Source organism: Macrobrachium rosenbergii, chromosome 34, assembly GCF_040412425.1.
Source record: "Macrobrachium rosenbergii isolate ZJJX-2024 chromosome 34, ASM4041242v1, whole genome shotgun sequence".
Classification (NCBI taxonomy): Eukaryota; Metazoa; Arthropoda; class Malacostraca; order Decapoda; family Palaemonidae; genus Macrobrachium; species Macrobrachium rosenbergii.
Window position 1 is genome coordinate 1,135,255 of NC_089774.1, and position 18,044 is coordinate 1,153,298.

Here is an 18,044-nt window from a genome sequence, read left to right on the forward strand (position 1 = left end):
TTAAAAATCGTGTTTTCGAAGGGAGGGAAGTTTAGATAAGTTTTCGTGAAGCTATTCAAGAAGGGTGAAATGATCTTTTGTCAAACTTCTCTTCTTATACTGTAATAATACATGCTTCTTGCTTGACTCTCTCTCTCTGACTCTCTCTCTCTCTCTCTCTCTCTCTCTCTCTCTCTCCTCAAAATAACAAGCTTTCAATTCTAATATTCGTGGCCATGCCAACAGTAGTCAATCAAAAGGAATTTCTGGCCATAATCTTCGGCGTCTGACACTGTGCTTGTACTGACAGCGATCATCTGAACTGACAGCAGACAGAACCAGTGACAGACAGCCAGAGACCGACTTTCACACAAACAGCCATTTTTCCACGTTGTTGCCTTCTCAGGCCTCGGTGTGACCCTCTGAAGCTCCGAAGGTCAGTTGAAAGTTGTTGAGCGCTGGTTTTCGCAAGGAAAAGGTTCCGAGTTTCCTTCAGTGATGTCCTTCATCCTCTCATCTCTCAGCCTCTCCGGTCTCGTTGTGGCCCATTGCCGCTCACACCAGGCTTCTCAGGTTAATGCTGCCTGTTGCACATACCAGACAAAATCTCACTAGAGCTGAAGATCCAGCGTCAACTGGCTTTCCCTGGCAATCAGTCATTCAGTCGAGTCCGGATGAGACCTTGGCGTTGCTGTACAGCGCTGAATGAATTACCAGCAGCACAGGAAACTTGTTACTTCTCGGAGCTCATTTGTTGTCACCCATCCATGTCCTGACCAAAGTCATCGTTGCCTGAGGGGACCACTTGCAGTAAGAAAAGCTTTCATGTCGTCATCCTTTTTGAATCATGGAAAACCCTACATCGGTTGACACTCAGATTATCTCTTTTTTTTATTCTCTCATAAAAACAGCAGAAATGTCACTTATTTTCCAGAGGACGGAAGTTTAAATAAGAAAGAGGTTCATTTCTTATTCCTCATTTTTCATTTTTCAAACCTTCATTGTGGAATTATCGAGGGATGACTGGGGCGCTTTCAGTTTCTTCAGCCACAGAGGAAATGAGTCTGCAACCTGACTCTGAACAGAGGTTTCCAACAGAAGTCACAAGCATTAACACTTGGGATATTGGTATTTATTTTCGTTCTCTCTCTCTCTCTCTCTCTCTCTCTTTGATTCACGAAGGAAAAGCAAAGCAACTGATATCCTGGGACAGCTTTCATTCAGGGGAAGGCAGCACTGCTTTATTTTCGCTGCCGTGACAGAGACCAAAAATTAGCCCTTAGACCATTACAGTTGCTTAGCAGGAATACTACTACTATCTGAGAACACAGTAATATGATTACTAAATATCATGGAGATTATCATCTTCACTATCATCATCATCATCATCAGTATGAGTATCAGTAGACATAGCAGAAGGCCAATGTAGACCGACGTGCTGTTGGTGAGCTGAACACCCTCAGAGTCTGTGAGCAGTTGACTCCTGCATCATTCTGCTTCACATCTCCATCAATTCAATTCCAAAAGTCTCGTGTGACTGAGGAAGCAGGAAGGAAGGTTCTCTCGAGGCGCCAAATAAGAACACCAGAAACATCAAGTAAAGAAGTTTCTGGAGAAAATCATGTGAATCGGAATCTGGGATGATTGGCAAATCGGAAGGAGAACAAAGCTCAGTTGCTAAGGGGATGCGAGGATTGGAGGACACAGGAAAAGGATGTGAAGGGAAAGAGGAAGGAGGATTACAGTTGTCGAAAGGAACAAGGAACAGAGAGAGAGAGAGAGAGAGAGAGAGAGAGAGAGAGAGAGAGAGAGAGAGAGAGAGAGAGAGAGAGAGAGAGAGAGAGAGAAAGCATCGTTATGGCTTTTGACCTCTGGTTATCTCTCCCGGGTTTTATCTTTGGAATCTTTGATATCACGAGTTTAGTGTGATATTGTTCTTCAAGGGAGTTTGGACTCTTCTCTCTCTCTCTCTCTCTCTCTCTCTCTCTCTCTCTCTCTATATATATATATATATATATATATATATATATATATATATATATATATATATATATATATATATACATATATATATATATATATATATATATATATATATATATATATATATATATATATATATATATATATTTATTTTCTCATTTGCAAATTTCCTATTAAATGTTGCTCTTTATTTTCTGCTTGACCCCCAATCCATCCATCCATCCATCCATTCATCCAACCATCCATCTATCCATTCATCCAACCATCCATCCATCCATTCATCCAACCATCCATCCATCCACCCATCTATGACTTCTCCTATCTCAAAATCACTTTTCAGTGCTTGTGGAAATAGCTGCTAATAATGTAGGGATTAATGAAGAAGAAGAAGAAGAAGAAGAAGAAGAAGAAGAAGAAGAAGAAGAAAAGAAGAAGAAGAAGAAGAAGAGTGAAACAGTAAGCCAAAGGGGACTCACGGAAGTGCAAATAAGAGGAGGCTGCAGCATGGCCAAGATGCTGTAATTCAGCCGTTGCCTGTTCCTGTGCAGGAGGTGTTTGAAGAAGAGATGGCCTTCAGTCTCTTGCAAAAGGGTCAGTTGACATGACTGATGCATTGTATGTTGGAGGGGTCTCAAGCTGTTGGTGACACTTCTAAAATAAGTTATTGTCCTGGAAATTTTCTGCACAAGGATTTTTCTTTTTTAATTCATTAAGAAAAGACCAATAATTACAAAAATAGTAGAGAAACTTTAAACGACTCCTTTGACAGAATAGTTCACAGAAGCTTATTTATATATATAAAAATGGGTGTATGTACATAGCTGTCTGGCTACCACAATTGGTAACGTGTTGGCCTTGTATTCTTGGGGACCAGCGTTCCTGTCAAGGAACAGATAGTGAAACTATCTGCTGGATGGTTACTGAAACCAACAACTTTAACTTTATGTATGTATGTATGTGTATGTGTGTGTGTGTGTTTCAGCATAACCCTGAAACACATTGAGCAATTTCAACTAAAGTTGGTATACATATGACTTACTATCTACAAAAGAATACTGTTGGGGTAAGACATCACTAGCACTAAAGGGCACCAAAGGGGGTAGGGGTGGGGAAGGGCTTCCCTGGAACGGGGCTGGTTCTGCCTGTAGACTTAGTAACTGAATAAACTCTACGAATTTATCATACCACATTTTGGTAAACATATGACTTACTATCTAGAAAAGAATAATGGGGGTAAGACATCACTGGCACCAAAATGGTTGGGGGTGGGAAGGGGGTGACATGGAAAACTGACTAAGATAATAGTGTCTAATAACAGTGTCTAATCCATAGCTTTTGAGGTCACTGAGATGAATGGTGATACTCTCAATGCCCTATAAGTCCAGGTGATACTCCCGATGGCCTTTAAGTCCAAGTTCAGTCCCGATAGGAATGGGGGGGTGAGAAGGGGTGAAATGAGAGAGAGAGAGAGTTTATCGGCTGTCATTCAAAGTTTGCCTGGGCAGTGCCAGGTTGGTTGGCTAGTCTTTTATAAAACAACTATGACTTAGTCTCTCTCTCTAAATCTAAATAAATAAATAAATAAATAAATAAATGAATGAATAAGTAAATGGATGAGAGATTTATGAGAAAGTATCAATACTTGGAGTATGAAAGAGTGAATCTTGAGCATAGATCATTAGACACCAATGACTAACTATTTCCACTATTAGCTTAGCTTTCCCTCGTATCATAGATATTGCCATATGAATTTAATACAGAATTCATCTTCTTAAATCTTCCCAGGTTCTAGTTATCATAACATACAAGAAATTAGGAGGAAAAAATAACAAATGAAAATAAAGTTTCTGTAATTCAAAAGAGAGAACCAAGTGAGACACTGTTCCACTTAGCCTACAGAATTTTTAGTATCCTGAAGCTTCAATAAAAATTCAACAAGTCATCTAAAAATTCAAAATTACGACAACAAGTCATCTAATCTCAACAACCCAGAAAAATTACGACAACAGCCAGTTTCACAACCAATAACTACATCTCAATATCTGAACAACCCAGAAGAGAATTACGACAACAGCCAGTTTCACAACCAATAACTACATCTCAATATCTGAACAACCCAGAAAAGAATCACTGGATATTCATTAATAATTAGAAAATGTAAGAGTATTTCGGAAGAAGACCCCTCTGAGGAAAACTTCGTTGAAAAGAATGGCCCTCTGTATGGCAATGGCATTCCATTGCATCTTCTCAAATTGGCATACAAGTTTCTACGTTTCAACAGGTAAATCATCAAGCAGGTATCCGAAGTTCACTGACTATCCTGATGTTTTGGTAACCCATGCTACATTTTACAGAGGATGAATACACTAGGGGTACTCACCCCTAGTGCCAATTCCCCTTTGTAAATGGTAGTGTGGACTTTGGACAGCTCCTTGATAATTTACCTGCTGAAAAGGAGAAATGTATATGCCAGTTTGAGAAGGCACAATATAAGCTCAACAGCAAAGAGTGCCATTCTTTTCAACGAAAATGTAAGTATAATTTTTTCCTTTACAGTAAGTTTTATCATGGTCCTGTCGAGTGCTTACGAACCTATTAATCCTCAGGCTGTGATAACGGAGCCAGTGACACACATTCCCTGGCCTATCAGTCATCCACTTGAACTCTGCTCTGATAAAAGAGACAAGGACCTTGAACAGTGGACGAAGTCACGTGTATCGTGAGTTTTGGGTATATAAAGGCCCAGGGCTGCAAGAGAGAGAGCAATGAATTCTGCAACTCTGACCCTCGCTTTTGTCCTGACAGGGGTAAATTTTGCCCACTGTCAGGACAGAGGGAATCTCTTTCGTAAAATGGAGGAAGTACTGCAGAAACAAGAAGCCGCCTTGAACCAGCTGAAGGGTAAAGCAGTGATTCATGTTCATATTGGTATTTCTTTTTGATGATACACAATCTTGACATTCTGTATCTTTCGGTTATTACATTATTATATTCAAGCATACTTCCTCATGCATGCCTTTGCCTGTCTTTTCAAATGGTGTTTCGGGAAAAGCTAATGAGAGAAGTTCATTGTCTTCCTCTTACTTTGGTCTTTTTCATATCCACTGTTCACTTAGTTTCTTGTTCAGAAACCTTCGTTGCTGCTCTTCCCTGGCTGGCGCTGGGGGAACCTTGGAAGTTTGGCTTTGTTTGTGTTGTGTGGGGTGGGGCTGGCTCAGCCATATCGACTCGCTTACTTCAGGAATGTTTGTTCAGCTGATTTTTAGTTTCATTACAGTTTCTTGCATAAAATTTTATGTTAAGTTTTTATGTTCAGTTTAGTGGTCTTGATTTGTTTTTAATTTTCTGTAAAAGAAAACTATTGAGATGGCTATCTGTCTGTCCGTTCGCACTTTTTTTTGTCTGTCCTCAGATCTTAAAAACCACTGAGGCTTGAGGGCTGCAAATTGGTATATTGATCATTCATCCTCCAATCATCAAACAAACCAAATTGCAGCCCTCTAGCCTCAGTAGTTTTTGGCGGCGCTTTCCGGAGGCGGGCAAAGCATCTTCACTCGACCGCATCTGGTGAGTAGCTGAGCGTTGTGAGGTCGTAGCTGATAGTTTTATACAGCATATAATGCTGTACAGAAAACTCGATTGCGCTAACGAAACTCCGGCGCATTTTTAATTATTTTATTCTGAAAAGTTCTATTGACTTTTTATGTAAGTTGTTTAATTTTTATTGCCTTTGCCAATATGAAACTAATCCTTGACCATTCAGCTTATTTCGATGAAGAGAAATACTTGATACTTTTCACTCGTACTTGATATCTTAAGACAGATTTCTGACCTTCAGTTCCATACCTGTCGATGGAAACTCATTTGTCTCTCTGAAACTCTGGCTTCTGAACACAAGTCTGGGGCAGATTTCCCACTTCTGGGATTTCATTAGTTTACCTTGACTCACTTTCACAGCGCTGCAGAAGTTATTTAGACAGATGTTCACGGTTTATTTTAAAGGAATTATGGTTGTCATTGCTGCAAACTCTTTCGTTTCAGGCTGATAAGAATTATTATGATGCAGAAGTGATTGCCTCTTGAAGAAAAATGTCATTAACATAAATTTGCTGACTGCATCCCAGCAAGCAATCACCAATGTCACTTATGTTATTTCTGGGGACTTTTATACTAAGTACAAAACTTGGTCTTTTTCTGGTGCTACTGGACTGTATGGCACCTCAGCGTTGGATCTCTAACACTTTCCTCATTGAGTCTACAATACTTTTCATAGATAGTTACAGAAGGGGTTTCAATCACCTGGAAATAGTCAAGTGGATCTTTCCTAGATAGTGACCCCCAAGGGTTTTCGAGGGTCGTTATCTAGGACTAATATTTCTTGGGGGTCATTATCTTTGCGATATTTACAGTCTTTTGTTTATGTTTTTACAGCAATTCCCTAATGGGCTTGTATTAAACACGCCGCAAAGATGGATACATACCGGGTTAAAACACTTGTGGGTCACTATGTAGGAAAGTACAGATCTAGTCTGTGGTGTAGGCCGTGAGAGCATGAAGCTGAACCTCAGTGAACTAAGGCTCTCCTGCTATTTCAGTCTTGCACCTGTTCCTGCCTCATGCTGCAAGGTTTGCTCTCTGGGCTACTTCAGATTTTCCTTTTTTTATATTGCCAGATATTTTTTCTCCTTACATGGGCCTGCAGCCTACCCCTTCTTCTTTTTCTCTGCAGAAATACTTATTATTAGGGTGTTCTATACCTAAAACAGAGGTCATTATCAGTACTAGAAGTCTTTTATCCCTTTCACTGTGGCAGTGTTCGTGATGCTGATTTCCGTGAGCTGCGAAGAAACTGTAATATGATTTTTAAGAATCATTACCTTCCTTTATCTGACCTTTATTGCTCTTGATGTTCAGCTGTTTTTCGATTAGGTTTTACTTTTCTATGCAAACTTACTTACAGGAATGATTATTGATTCATCATAAAGTGATGAAAGCACTAAAGGAAAGTAACCAAGTGATTTCTAATTTCCTTCGAGGATATGGAAAGCTTCAGACGAAACAACACTAGACACTGGGCAATTTGGAAGGTCATTGGAAACACGCTCTTGTTGACACAGGAGCGACACCAATGTCACAGTAACGCTGAAATTAATGTTGGAATTGGCCATAACAAACCTTCCTTATCCTGTGAATCGTCTTTAATATATTAAACCTCTTGGTTCTGTAACGGATTCTGGCAATCAAATTCTTTTTATTTATCTTAATCCTTTTCAGAAGCTTCAATAATTAGTTAGTCTGTATTTCCTTTTCGGTATGAGAAACTTTGCGAGAAATTCCATGCATGCCTCAAGCATCCCATTCTGAGCTCAGGGATTCCACATTCCAAGGAATTCAGTGTCTCAGTTTCCTTCCATCCACGCCAAAATGCTAATGACTTGTGAAGTCAATCAGTTTTGACGTCATATGGAAACCGTACGGAAGAATGTTATGAAATATCACTTGATTTTAAAAAAATGGTCCTGAATGAAGATGAGAGCAAGAGTGAATCGACACTAGCTGTGACTGATTTCTCACTGCAAAGCTGTGAATGCAGAAATTTAGCTAGTATGCTTTTGAACTGAATTCCATTCCACTTTCTTTCCTTTTCGAAGTTTCCAGATGATGCAAGTTGACCCCAGCCTAACTAGTCTTCTGGAATTTCTGGCCCAGAGTCATTCTGAGGTTGAATTCAATCTCTGCTAAGAAAGGGCAAAACTGTTTTTGAGCATCGCTCGATACTGAATTCACTTGGCTCTAATAACGTAGTTGACTTAGAATTAGTCTGATTTTCTTTCATTTATTTATTTTTTAGATAATTCTGGGCCAAAACTCATTCTATTTATTAAAATTTTTTATTACGAAATTTTTTTAGTAATGTTTTCTAGTCAAATTCAGACATTTTCTTTGAGCACATTCTTTGGTCAGCAATTAATTTCAATAATTTAATTTAAAAACTCAACAGCAGATTATATTTTCGAGAGTTTCATATGTATATATACATATATACATATACATATATGTGTGTGTGGAATGCTCTGAAAACAAACTTGCTTCCTAACATTCGTGCTCAATGAAACGACATATTTCAGCAATTCATGAACCTTGATGCTTCATGGAATGGGCTAAGTTGCCGTCAGTGTGAGTCATGTGACCAGAAAGAGAGTCCAGTGTTCATAAAACAATCATTTATACTTTCAGAAATGCGAGAGAAACTCGAACACGTAGAAAATAATCTTCAAGGTAAAGTCCACATGTCATTTCCCCAAGTTTTATGTTCTACTCAATAGGAACTGTCTCCAGTTCAGAAATCTTTATGCTTTATAGATGGAGTCAAGATTCTGCCAATTTAAGTCAGCATTGTGTCAACTTCATCCTCTTCAGGCCAGAATTTTTCTGTACTCGTTAAATTCCTAGTAACTGGTCACACAGAAAGTCAACCTTCATCTGCACTTATTTTACCCTCATTTCTTTATAAGTAGTTAAGTACCATGAATTTCGGAGAGGCAAGGCTCAGTAATCCTATTGATCTGAATCCAATAGACTTTGATTATGCTGTTATGTACAGAAACATTCATTTCCTCTTTCCAGAACTTCACCACGAGATGGAGCACATGAAAGGTATCTGAGACAATGGGTGTAGTATGTCTCTTTTTCTGAACAGACAGAGTTCGAATCTTAAATGACTCATAATTGTAAAAGAATTTAATTTCATCCTTAAGGCATCTCTGTGGTCACATTCAACATTTCGAAGGGATTGTAGAAGTCTAATTTTATGAGCAATTGTTAGTTGTCTTATTTTCTTTCACGCAGTATAAACAAATATTTGAGGAATGGCTGAACTCCGTAAATGATTTCAGCAAAACGTTTCAAATATAAGCAGTAGTAGCATATTCATTCCTCAAACGTTTGTGTATGTGCGTGTGTGTGTGTGTGTGTATGGGGACGGATGTCTTCTTTTTGTATTTCCTATTACCTTCTGTTATTTCTTTCATATTAACTTCATATCCTTTGGAAGCTTGAATTTCAAGTCAGTGGCCCCTGAGGGCTTGTTTCATATGAATAGGATTCATCCTCTGAATAATAATAATAATAATAATAATAATAATAATAATAATAATAATAATAATAATAATAATAATAATAATGAGGCAACAGAATTAACCATCTGGTGTTCATGGACGACATCAAGCTGCATGGTAAGAGCATCAAAGAAACAGATACCCTAATCCAGACTGTGAGGATTGTATCTGGGGACATCAGGATGGAGTTTGGAATAGAAAAATGCGCCTCAGTCAACTTACAAAAAGGCAAAGTGACAAGGACTGAAGGGATAAAGCTACCAGACGGGAATAGCATCAAACGCATAGATGAGACAGGATACAAATACCTGAGAATAATAGAAGGAGAGGATATAAAACACCAAGAGATGAAGGACACGATCAGGAAAGAATATATGCAGAGACTTGACGCGATGCTCAAGTCAAAACTCAACGCCGGAAACATGGCGAAAGCCATAAACACATGGGCAGTACCAGTAATCAGATACAGCACAGGAGTAGTGGAGTGGACGAAGGCAGAACTCCGCAGCGTAGACCAGAAAACTAGAAAACATGACAATACACAAAGCACTACACCCAAGAGCAAATACAGACAGACTATACATAACACGAAAGGAAGAGGGGAGAGGGCTACTAAGCATAGATAAGAGGACTGCGTCAGCATTGAGAGCAGAGCACTGGGGCAATATCTGAAAACCAGTAAAGACGAGTGGCTGAGGAGTGCATGGGAAGAAGGACTGATAAAAGAAGACGAAGGCCCAGAAATATACAGAGACAGGAGAACGAAAAACAGAACAGAGGAATGGCACAACAAACCAATGCACGGACAGTACATGAGATAGACTAAAGAACTGGCCAGCAACGAAACATGGCAGAACATGGTAGTGGCTACAGAGGGGGGAACTCAAGAAGGAAACACAAGGAATGCTAACAGCGGCACAAGATCAGGCCCTAAGAACCAGATATGTCCAAAGAACAATAAATGGAAATAACATCTCACCCATATGCAAGAAGTGCAATATGAAAGACAAGATCATAACCCACACCGCAAGCGAATGTCCGGCACCTTCACAGAACCTGTACAAAAAGAGGTATGATTCAGTAGCAAAAGCCCAACACTTGAGCCTGTGCAAGAAACACCAGATAGCCTGCAGTAATAAGTGGTACGAACACCAACCTGAGGGAGTGATAGAAAACGATCAGGCAAAGACCCTCTGGGACTATGGTATCAGAACAGATAGGGTGATACGTGCCAATAAACCAGACGTGACGTTGATTGACAGAATAAAGAAAAAAGCATCACTCATTGATGTCGCAATACCATGAGACACCAGAGTAGATGAGAAAGAAAGAGAAAAAATTGATAAGTATCAAGACCTGAAAATCGAAATAAGAAGGATATGGAATATGAAATTGCACCTATAATCATTGGAACACTAGGCAGGATCCCAAGATCCCTGAAAAGGAATCTGGAAAAACTAGATGCCGAAGTAGCTCCAGGACTCATGCAGAAGAGTGTGCTACTAGAAACAGCGCACATAGTGAGAAAAGTGTTGGACTCCTAAGGAGGCAGGATGCAACCCGGAACCCCACACTATAAAAACCACCCCGTCAAATAGGATGACTGTGACAGACACCCCCCCCCAGACATTAGAAGATAGCTGAAACAATTCCCTGAACTTCACTAGATTCTGAAGTTATAATTTTGTCACTTGCAGAAAAGCAAATCTTGGTAGCTACTTTTGAAAATGTGAATTCGGAGCCTTTGTCATTTTCATTATGTACAGTTCAGTGACATTATATAGTCAACCTTTTATTTAACGACTATGAATAATCGCAAGGCTCACTGCAAAGTATGTTTATCAAAATATCATGGCAGGAAAATAGAGATCTCACAGGTAATCTTTCATTTACTATTAGGCTCATGTTTGTGTTCAAAATGATTTATATGTGCTCAAGATTTTTGTCATCATATTAATACATAATCACATGAAACACAAGATGTGTGTATGTGTATATATATATATATATATATATATATATATATATATATATATATATATATATATATATATACACACACACACATATATATATATATATATATATATATATATATATATATATATATATATATATATATATATATATATATATATATATCATCCTGACCATGATGAAACATTTACTGATAAGAGAATACTTTCACTGGTACTTAATAAGGATGTCAGTAACTACGTGAAGATTTGTAACAGTAGCAGTAGTTACAAGGGAGAGAGCAGATAAAGAAGTACCTCTGGGCAAATACCCTATCCCCAAACTCCATTTGAAAGAGTAGCCACAGATCTCATCACTAACCTCCACACAACAAGTAAAGGGAATAAGACTATATTAGTGTGCATTGATGCACTTCCCAGAAATACAGAATTGATACCTTAACAGGTAAAAGCTTAGTGGAAAGAAATGACATGAAAGTTTTAGACGTTCTGGGACAGGGGGACACGATCCACACCGGGATATTAGCTTACCTTTAGACCAGATGTCATTAAATGCAAGATATGACGCTCATATTCAAGCAACAACACCCATGCAGGCTTTAATGGGATATGAACTGGATTGCCATATGAATGGTTAAATAAAAAAAAATCAGCCTAATTACTCAGAGGATATTATGTAAATGAGAATGAGCAGTTTTAAGGTGATATGTAAACCGTTGCATAAGAACCTTGAAGAAGCTCCGAGAGTTACGATAGACAGGCACCGAGAAGGACTGGAAGCCAATAGATTATAAGCTTGGCGACGATGTAGATAATAAAACTTGGGAGATGTAGATTATAATTTATGGGGCGAAGTGAACATGAAAAGAAAAAAAAAAAAGCAGAATATGATAGACTGTTTCTTTCAGCCTTACAATGGTATTAATACCTATCATCACTGCAACCATTGCAATGATCCTCCTGCAGAAGAGAAAAAAGGCAAACAAAAGGGAGAAGGATTTGTCCATGATTCATATTGCAGGTTAGGCTGCAGTTGATTCCACCTTCAGAGAGGCGAAGATGGCGTGGATTGGAAAGTGTCCTCCTGTTGTCAGTTTTAGTAACAAATCTGCTTAGATGATTTGATGCTTAATCCTTTTGTCTGTAATTGTTTGATCATTTTCAGTTTAAGATTTGTGAGTTCTCATCAGTACATGTGTGTAGGAGGAGTCCTTGTAGTTAGTTTGCTCAAGTTTAGTCTCATTAGGCGCTGCTGGAGTCAGCTAGGTAGCCGGCCGAGATTCTCACAGCGAAAGAAAAGAAGATGATAATGAAGAGGGAACCAAGTAATGATGGTGAACCGTGACGTAGTCAGGTGACGTCATGCAAATTATGACGAGGTTATGAGGTCAGAGACTTCCGCCAGGAAATCTATAAATAGCGATGGAGAGAGAGAGAGAGAGAGAGAGAGAGAGAGAGAGAGAGAGAGAGAGAGAGAGAGAGAGAGAGAACTTGTCACTCAGTGATCATTTACAGACTGAGCGAATTCTGTCTCAAAGGCCAGTTTGACTTCATGGAAGCAGAGCAAATACATTGGGCGGAACTGCAATAAGAAGAGGGATAATTATTGAAGGAAACCCCTGCAGTAAGTGATTCTCCTTTTGAAGAGCAGTTGATGATTAGAAGAAACAAATGCAGTTCCGGCATTAAATGAAAAACTAAACGGCCTCAGCCTTCACGCTTTCTTAGTTATTACCCTTCCTACTACAATTTTGTATACATACATTTACATTTATGTATATATACATATGTGTGTGTGTGTGTGTGTGTGTATATTCTTCATCTGGTACCTGCTGTATATTCCAGGGATTCATCAAAACACAAGAGACTGCCTTCGAAGGGAGGACCTGAAGAACTTGAACGCCATATCAGCAGCAGGTAAATTTTTGAACCGAAATAGATTTTACACAGTATTGGATCTATGACTCACTATTTTCGCTATAGTGCATTATGTCAGCGCTGGAGAGAAACTTACTAAATTCTCTACTTACAATTTTGATATTTTAGTGGAGTATTAGGACATGGTAAAGATGAATGACCTTGAAACCCATGAACAGGATTTTAAGTACATAGGAGTTGCAGGTGGCTGTTCATTTAGAGACTGGAATTTGTCAGTCATACTGTTACTGATCTTGATGCTGTGAAAGTGGAAACTGAACGCATTACTTATATAAAAAGAAAGGCACATAAATTTCTATTCTAATCCACTCCATAGGTAGAAGTTCTTTCGGGACAGTTTACCAGTAGTAAAAAACGCATAAGTTATGGTTGATATGAATCGTCATGTAACCGTGAGAAATTGTTCATTGCGTGAAATCACTACTTAGACAACTACAGAATTCTTGTTCCACAGATGAATGTTCCGACAAAGTTGTCAATTTTACCTGTATCTGTCCCCCCGGCTTCGTGCTGAATGGTCTGCGTTGTGAAGGTAAGAGAGAGAACTCATCTCATTTTGGTTCTTCTCTAGTTTTTTTGTTTTTGCTCAAATATAGAATCAATATAATCACGTTTTCCATTTTTTACTTTGATTTAGAAACTTTAATCTTTTATCATGATTTTAATATTTGCTTTTAATTGGTTTACCTACGGAATTTCTTTTTATTTTATCAAGCAACCTGTCCAGTCCAAAAATGTTACCAGACCCTTCCAACTCGATATCTCCCTTAGATTCTACAGACATTAATTTAATCTCAACAAAGTGTATCATCCCCGGAACTGCAAATTGAAAGATTATTGAAAACTGTCTTTCATAAGTATTTTCTATAACTTTTCTCTCCTGATGAACAAAATAAATGTTTGTCACTTTCACTATACCTGTCTTCAGAAGAATCTCAGCCCACTTTGTTGCTTGAAATGGCTTGACCAGAGAGACATTGCTCAGAGCAAACTGGATCATTCCAAAATGTCTCTTTCTCAAACCTATTTATGCATTTGGTCCTGAGCAGACGTGGACGAGTGCGCCCGAGGTAAAGCTGACTGCAGCCCCCACGCAACGTGCAAGAACTCCCTGGGGAGTTACAGCTGCTCTTGCAACCCGCCCTTCCAGGGAGATGGACGAACCTGTGGTAAGCGATAGAAACGAAAGCCTTTATCAGTTTTTCCTAAATAGCTGAGTTGGAATTGGGATATGAAATTTGGGCCAAAGGCCAAAAGCTGGGACATCGAGGCCGTTCAGCGATTAAAATAATGTTAAAACAATTGTAAAAAGAGGGTGGAAAGTAAGATAGAAGAGAACATGAACGGAGGTGTAGTAAAAGGAATAAAAGGAGTTGACGCTAGAAGCCGAAGGGACGCTGCAAAGAAACTTAAGTCTTGTAGTGCCTACACTGCACCGTTTGAGGTGCACTGACGGCCCTACCCTCCTACGGGCCCTAAATAGTTGAATATTGTTTCCAAATCAATGCAGACTGTTATATCACTGAAGATTCTGAAATGATTTTATAAGGAAAAGAACGACAGCAGAGACAGAGTTATGTTCTTTCAGGCTCTACATTTCCTTACTCCCGATTTTTGCCTCATTTTTTTTCTTTATTCTTCCCTTTGACAGGAGGTAAAATTATGTCCTCTCTTTCTATCTTCATTTACTTTAATTCTACATCAACTTGAGGCAAAATTTGCATTAGTCATTTTGTAATAAAACCTGGCCTCTGTTCTTTATCAGTATTGGATTGGGAAGGAATAGCAGCCGTTTTTCCCAGCAAGAATTTCTCCACAACTTTCATCACTTGTCTTTGATGTTCCTTATCTTGTCTTTATCAAATTCTACTGGCTTCTCTTGCAATAAGTTGACCTTCCTTTGAAATGTGAGTCCCCTGATTTTCAGGGTCAATAATCTTGTAGAATTGTTACTTCTATGTCTTGTAGATTAGCTTTCCTGTATATTTTTCTAAGCTTTTCCTGAATTTGAGTATTTCATTGGTTCTATCATTAATTATAATAAATATTTTCACAGTTATATCCCATTTTTTAAGTCACATGTCATATATCCTTGTTCTCGCTTGTGTTCCTCTTTGTAGTTTTTGACATAAAATGTAGTCCACTGCATAAGAAACCTTTGCTTTTATCCAAATGGTTTTTTTTTTTTTTGCCTTTCCTGAAGACAACCTTCTCTTTTCTCCTTCATCATCAGACGTGGACGAGTGCGCCCAAGGCATAGACGACTGCAGCCCTCTCGCTTCATGCAAGAACTCCGTCGGGAGTTACAGCTGCTCTTGCAACCCACCTTTCGAGGGAGATGGACGAACCTGTGGTAAGGGCAAAAGAAGCTTTAGTGTTTATAAGCCTTCTCCTACTCAGTCAAAAGCTGTATTTACCTGTAATCAGCAGAGAGGAACTGAATTCCTTCAGCTTGCATCGTTGCAGCCTCTTGCATTTCTTTGGCTCATAGCAATCCTTTGTCGATATTTTGCTCTCATCACATTTAGGGTGACATTGACCCTGACCTAACCGTCGTCCTCATGATTCCACCCACTTGCAGAGTTCTTCTGCAGAAGGCCGGCCAAGGCCATTGAGGGCCTGGGGTGCGTTAAGCTTGTAGGGGGAAGGACGACCTGGGAGGAGACGAGGGACCTCTGCCACCGGGAGGGGTGGCGCCTCCTGCAAGACTTCGACTTGAATCGTCTGCAGGATGTTCGTCAGGCTTTTCAGTATTATGGTAAGTCGCTTCCTTAAATGAATCCTTTAATATTTGACAATAGAGAGAGAGAGAGAGAGAGAGAGAGAGAGAGAGAGAGAGAATATAGAGAGAGAGATATATATATATATATATATATATATATATATATATATATATATATATATATATATATATATATATATATATATATATATATATATATATACTTACTGTATATGTATGTGAGTGTTGTTATTATTAAGCAATTATAAGATTAATAATACAATCACATTATTCCTTAATGGAAGCAACTTCCTTTTTGCAACATGTCATTATTTTCATGCTTCCTCGCACTGACTTTCCGTCTTGTGTCCCTGTCGTCCCTTGCAAAGGCCCCTGGATAGGCGTCCACAACGGGAAGTGGACGGAGACTTCCGGAGCAGCTCTGGGTGAAGAGCTTTGGGTGCAGGGCTACCGATCGGACCCCTCAAAGCGCTGTGGCCTCATCATTTGGGACTTGACGTCTTCCTCGTTCAAAGTGACCCAAGGTGACTGTTCCGTTGGGCGCTATGGCTTCTGCCAAGTGATCTGATGCCCAGAGGTCATCCCACGGGAGTCTTCTGCTCGGGATGATGAAAAAGGACCTCTGTCGTTTTCATTTTTGTTTATTTCTGTGGGACTCTTGTCCTCCATCCTTCAAGTGATTGTTGCTCTGCTGAGGATGAGTAGTATGCTTATTAGGTACACAGATCCTGTAATATTCACTACGTTAGAATTCTCTTCAAATTGTAATAGTTTACTTTATCGCTTTTAACTTACTATATTCTGCTACGTAAAGATGTAAGTCAGAGTATATATATATATATATATATATATATATATATATATATATATATATATATATATATATATATATATATATGTACTTTAGTGATTAATGTAACCTTTTAATATGCATATTATGATAATGAGAAACGTTTGATATAGAACAGAATTCTAATTCTCGATGGAAGCTTTGGAGAATATATGCAAGCTGAACAAACACTGTGTTTACTGGAACCTCTTTTAAATCTTTTGAAAATTGTCCAAACTGAAGGAAAGGAAGCAAACAGAGAGAATAGAAATGAGTAAACAGAGGAACTGAAGAAATTACGAAGAGAAAAGAAAAGAAACGATGGATGATGGTGTAAGGACCACGTGTGTGGTCCGCCAGGGACCAAACAAAGTGCTCCGTTCTCTTCCGCGAGTCAGCTGACGAGTGGAACAATGGCTCGCAGGAAAACAACCTCTCCCATACGACTTTTATACATATTCCTCTATAACCATTATTGTCACAGTTCATTTATGATCACCACTACTTGCACTGCTATGCAAGCGCTCCGGTTATGTACTCGGAAGGTTCAACTGAATCGTCTGTATAAAAGCCATATGGGAGAAGTTGTTTTCCTGCAAGCCGTTGTTCCACTCGTCAGGTGACTTGCGGAAGAGAACGGAGCACTTTGTTTGGTCTCTGGCGGACCACACACGTGGTCCTTACAGATACTTCTCTCACAAGCAAGGCCCAACAGCTGAAAACTGCCTTGCTGACAACGTCATAGCTGGGTCGTCCGTACTTTCTCCCACCTTAGTATTGGCAGTGAGTAATGGGTTGGTGCATCGGCCGGGAAGCAGGCTGAAGGATGACGTCGGCTGATCCTTCTGTAGCCAGCTGGAGGATGCTGTCCAGCAGGAGCTCGAGGATAGCAGCAGGCTGAAGGATGACATCAGCTGATCCTTCGGTAGCCAGCTCAAGGGTGCAGTCCAGTAGGAACTCTGGGGTGGCGGCAGGCTGTGTGGGGGAGGCGGCCAGGGTTTCCTTGATGGGGTGGGTCATCTCCTTGGGTCGGACATCTCTCTTCAGCCCGAGGACGGTGGCAGGCTGTGTGGAGGAGGCGACAAGAGCTTTGTTGGCTGGGTAGGTCGTCCCCGAGAGTCGGACATCTCGTCGTCAGCCTCTTCGGGTCACTCTGGGGTAACCTATGTAAGGAATCTACTGAGTGACATGCTGGCTGGGTGTTGTCTAGTTTGTTACTGGTTCCTTACTGATCCATGTACAGAATCTTTACAGAAGTTATCGGCTGGTGCGAGCCACAACGTAGTTACTACTCTGACAGATCAAAACCAGGATTAGGTTTCGGGCATCTGTGTTTGTTGACAGACAAACAAACGGCAATTTAGAGAGACATAATAAATGTACAATGATGAAATACATATCGGTGGAAAGGCCAGAACAATTCTACATGTGAACGTTTACATGAGAAACTCGATACATTAAAGAATGTAATGAATGAT

At 39.5% G+C, this 18,044-nt stretch overlaps 1 protein-coding gene across 2 annotated transcripts; it reads left to right on the forward strand.

Annotated features, from left to right (window-relative positions):
• Positions 1-4,732: 4,732 nt before the first annotated feature.
• Positions 4,733-16,570, forward strand: LOC136855964 (protein kinase C-binding protein NELL2a-like). Of its 2 annotated transcripts, XM_067133517.1 has the most exons (9): positions 4,733-4,863; positions 8,200-8,241; positions 8,590-8,619; positions 12,902-12,973; positions 13,449-13,526; positions 14,044-14,163; positions 15,228-15,347; positions 15,576-15,752; positions 16,106-16,570. In XM_067133517.1, exons 1-9 carry the CDS (start codon positions 4,815-4,817, stop codon positions 16,303-16,305), a joined length of 888 nt encoding a protein of 295 aa, XP_066989618.1. In that variant the 5' UTR covers positions 4,733-4,814; the 3' UTR covers positions 16,306-16,570. The 2 variants fall into 2 exon arrangements, with proteins under 2 accessions (XP_066989618.1, XP_066989619.1); XM_067133518.1 differs by lacking the exons at positions 8,200-8,241; positions 8,590-8,619 and having other exon boundaries at positions 4,734-4,863.
• Positions 16,571-18,044: the final 1,474 nt, after the last annotated feature.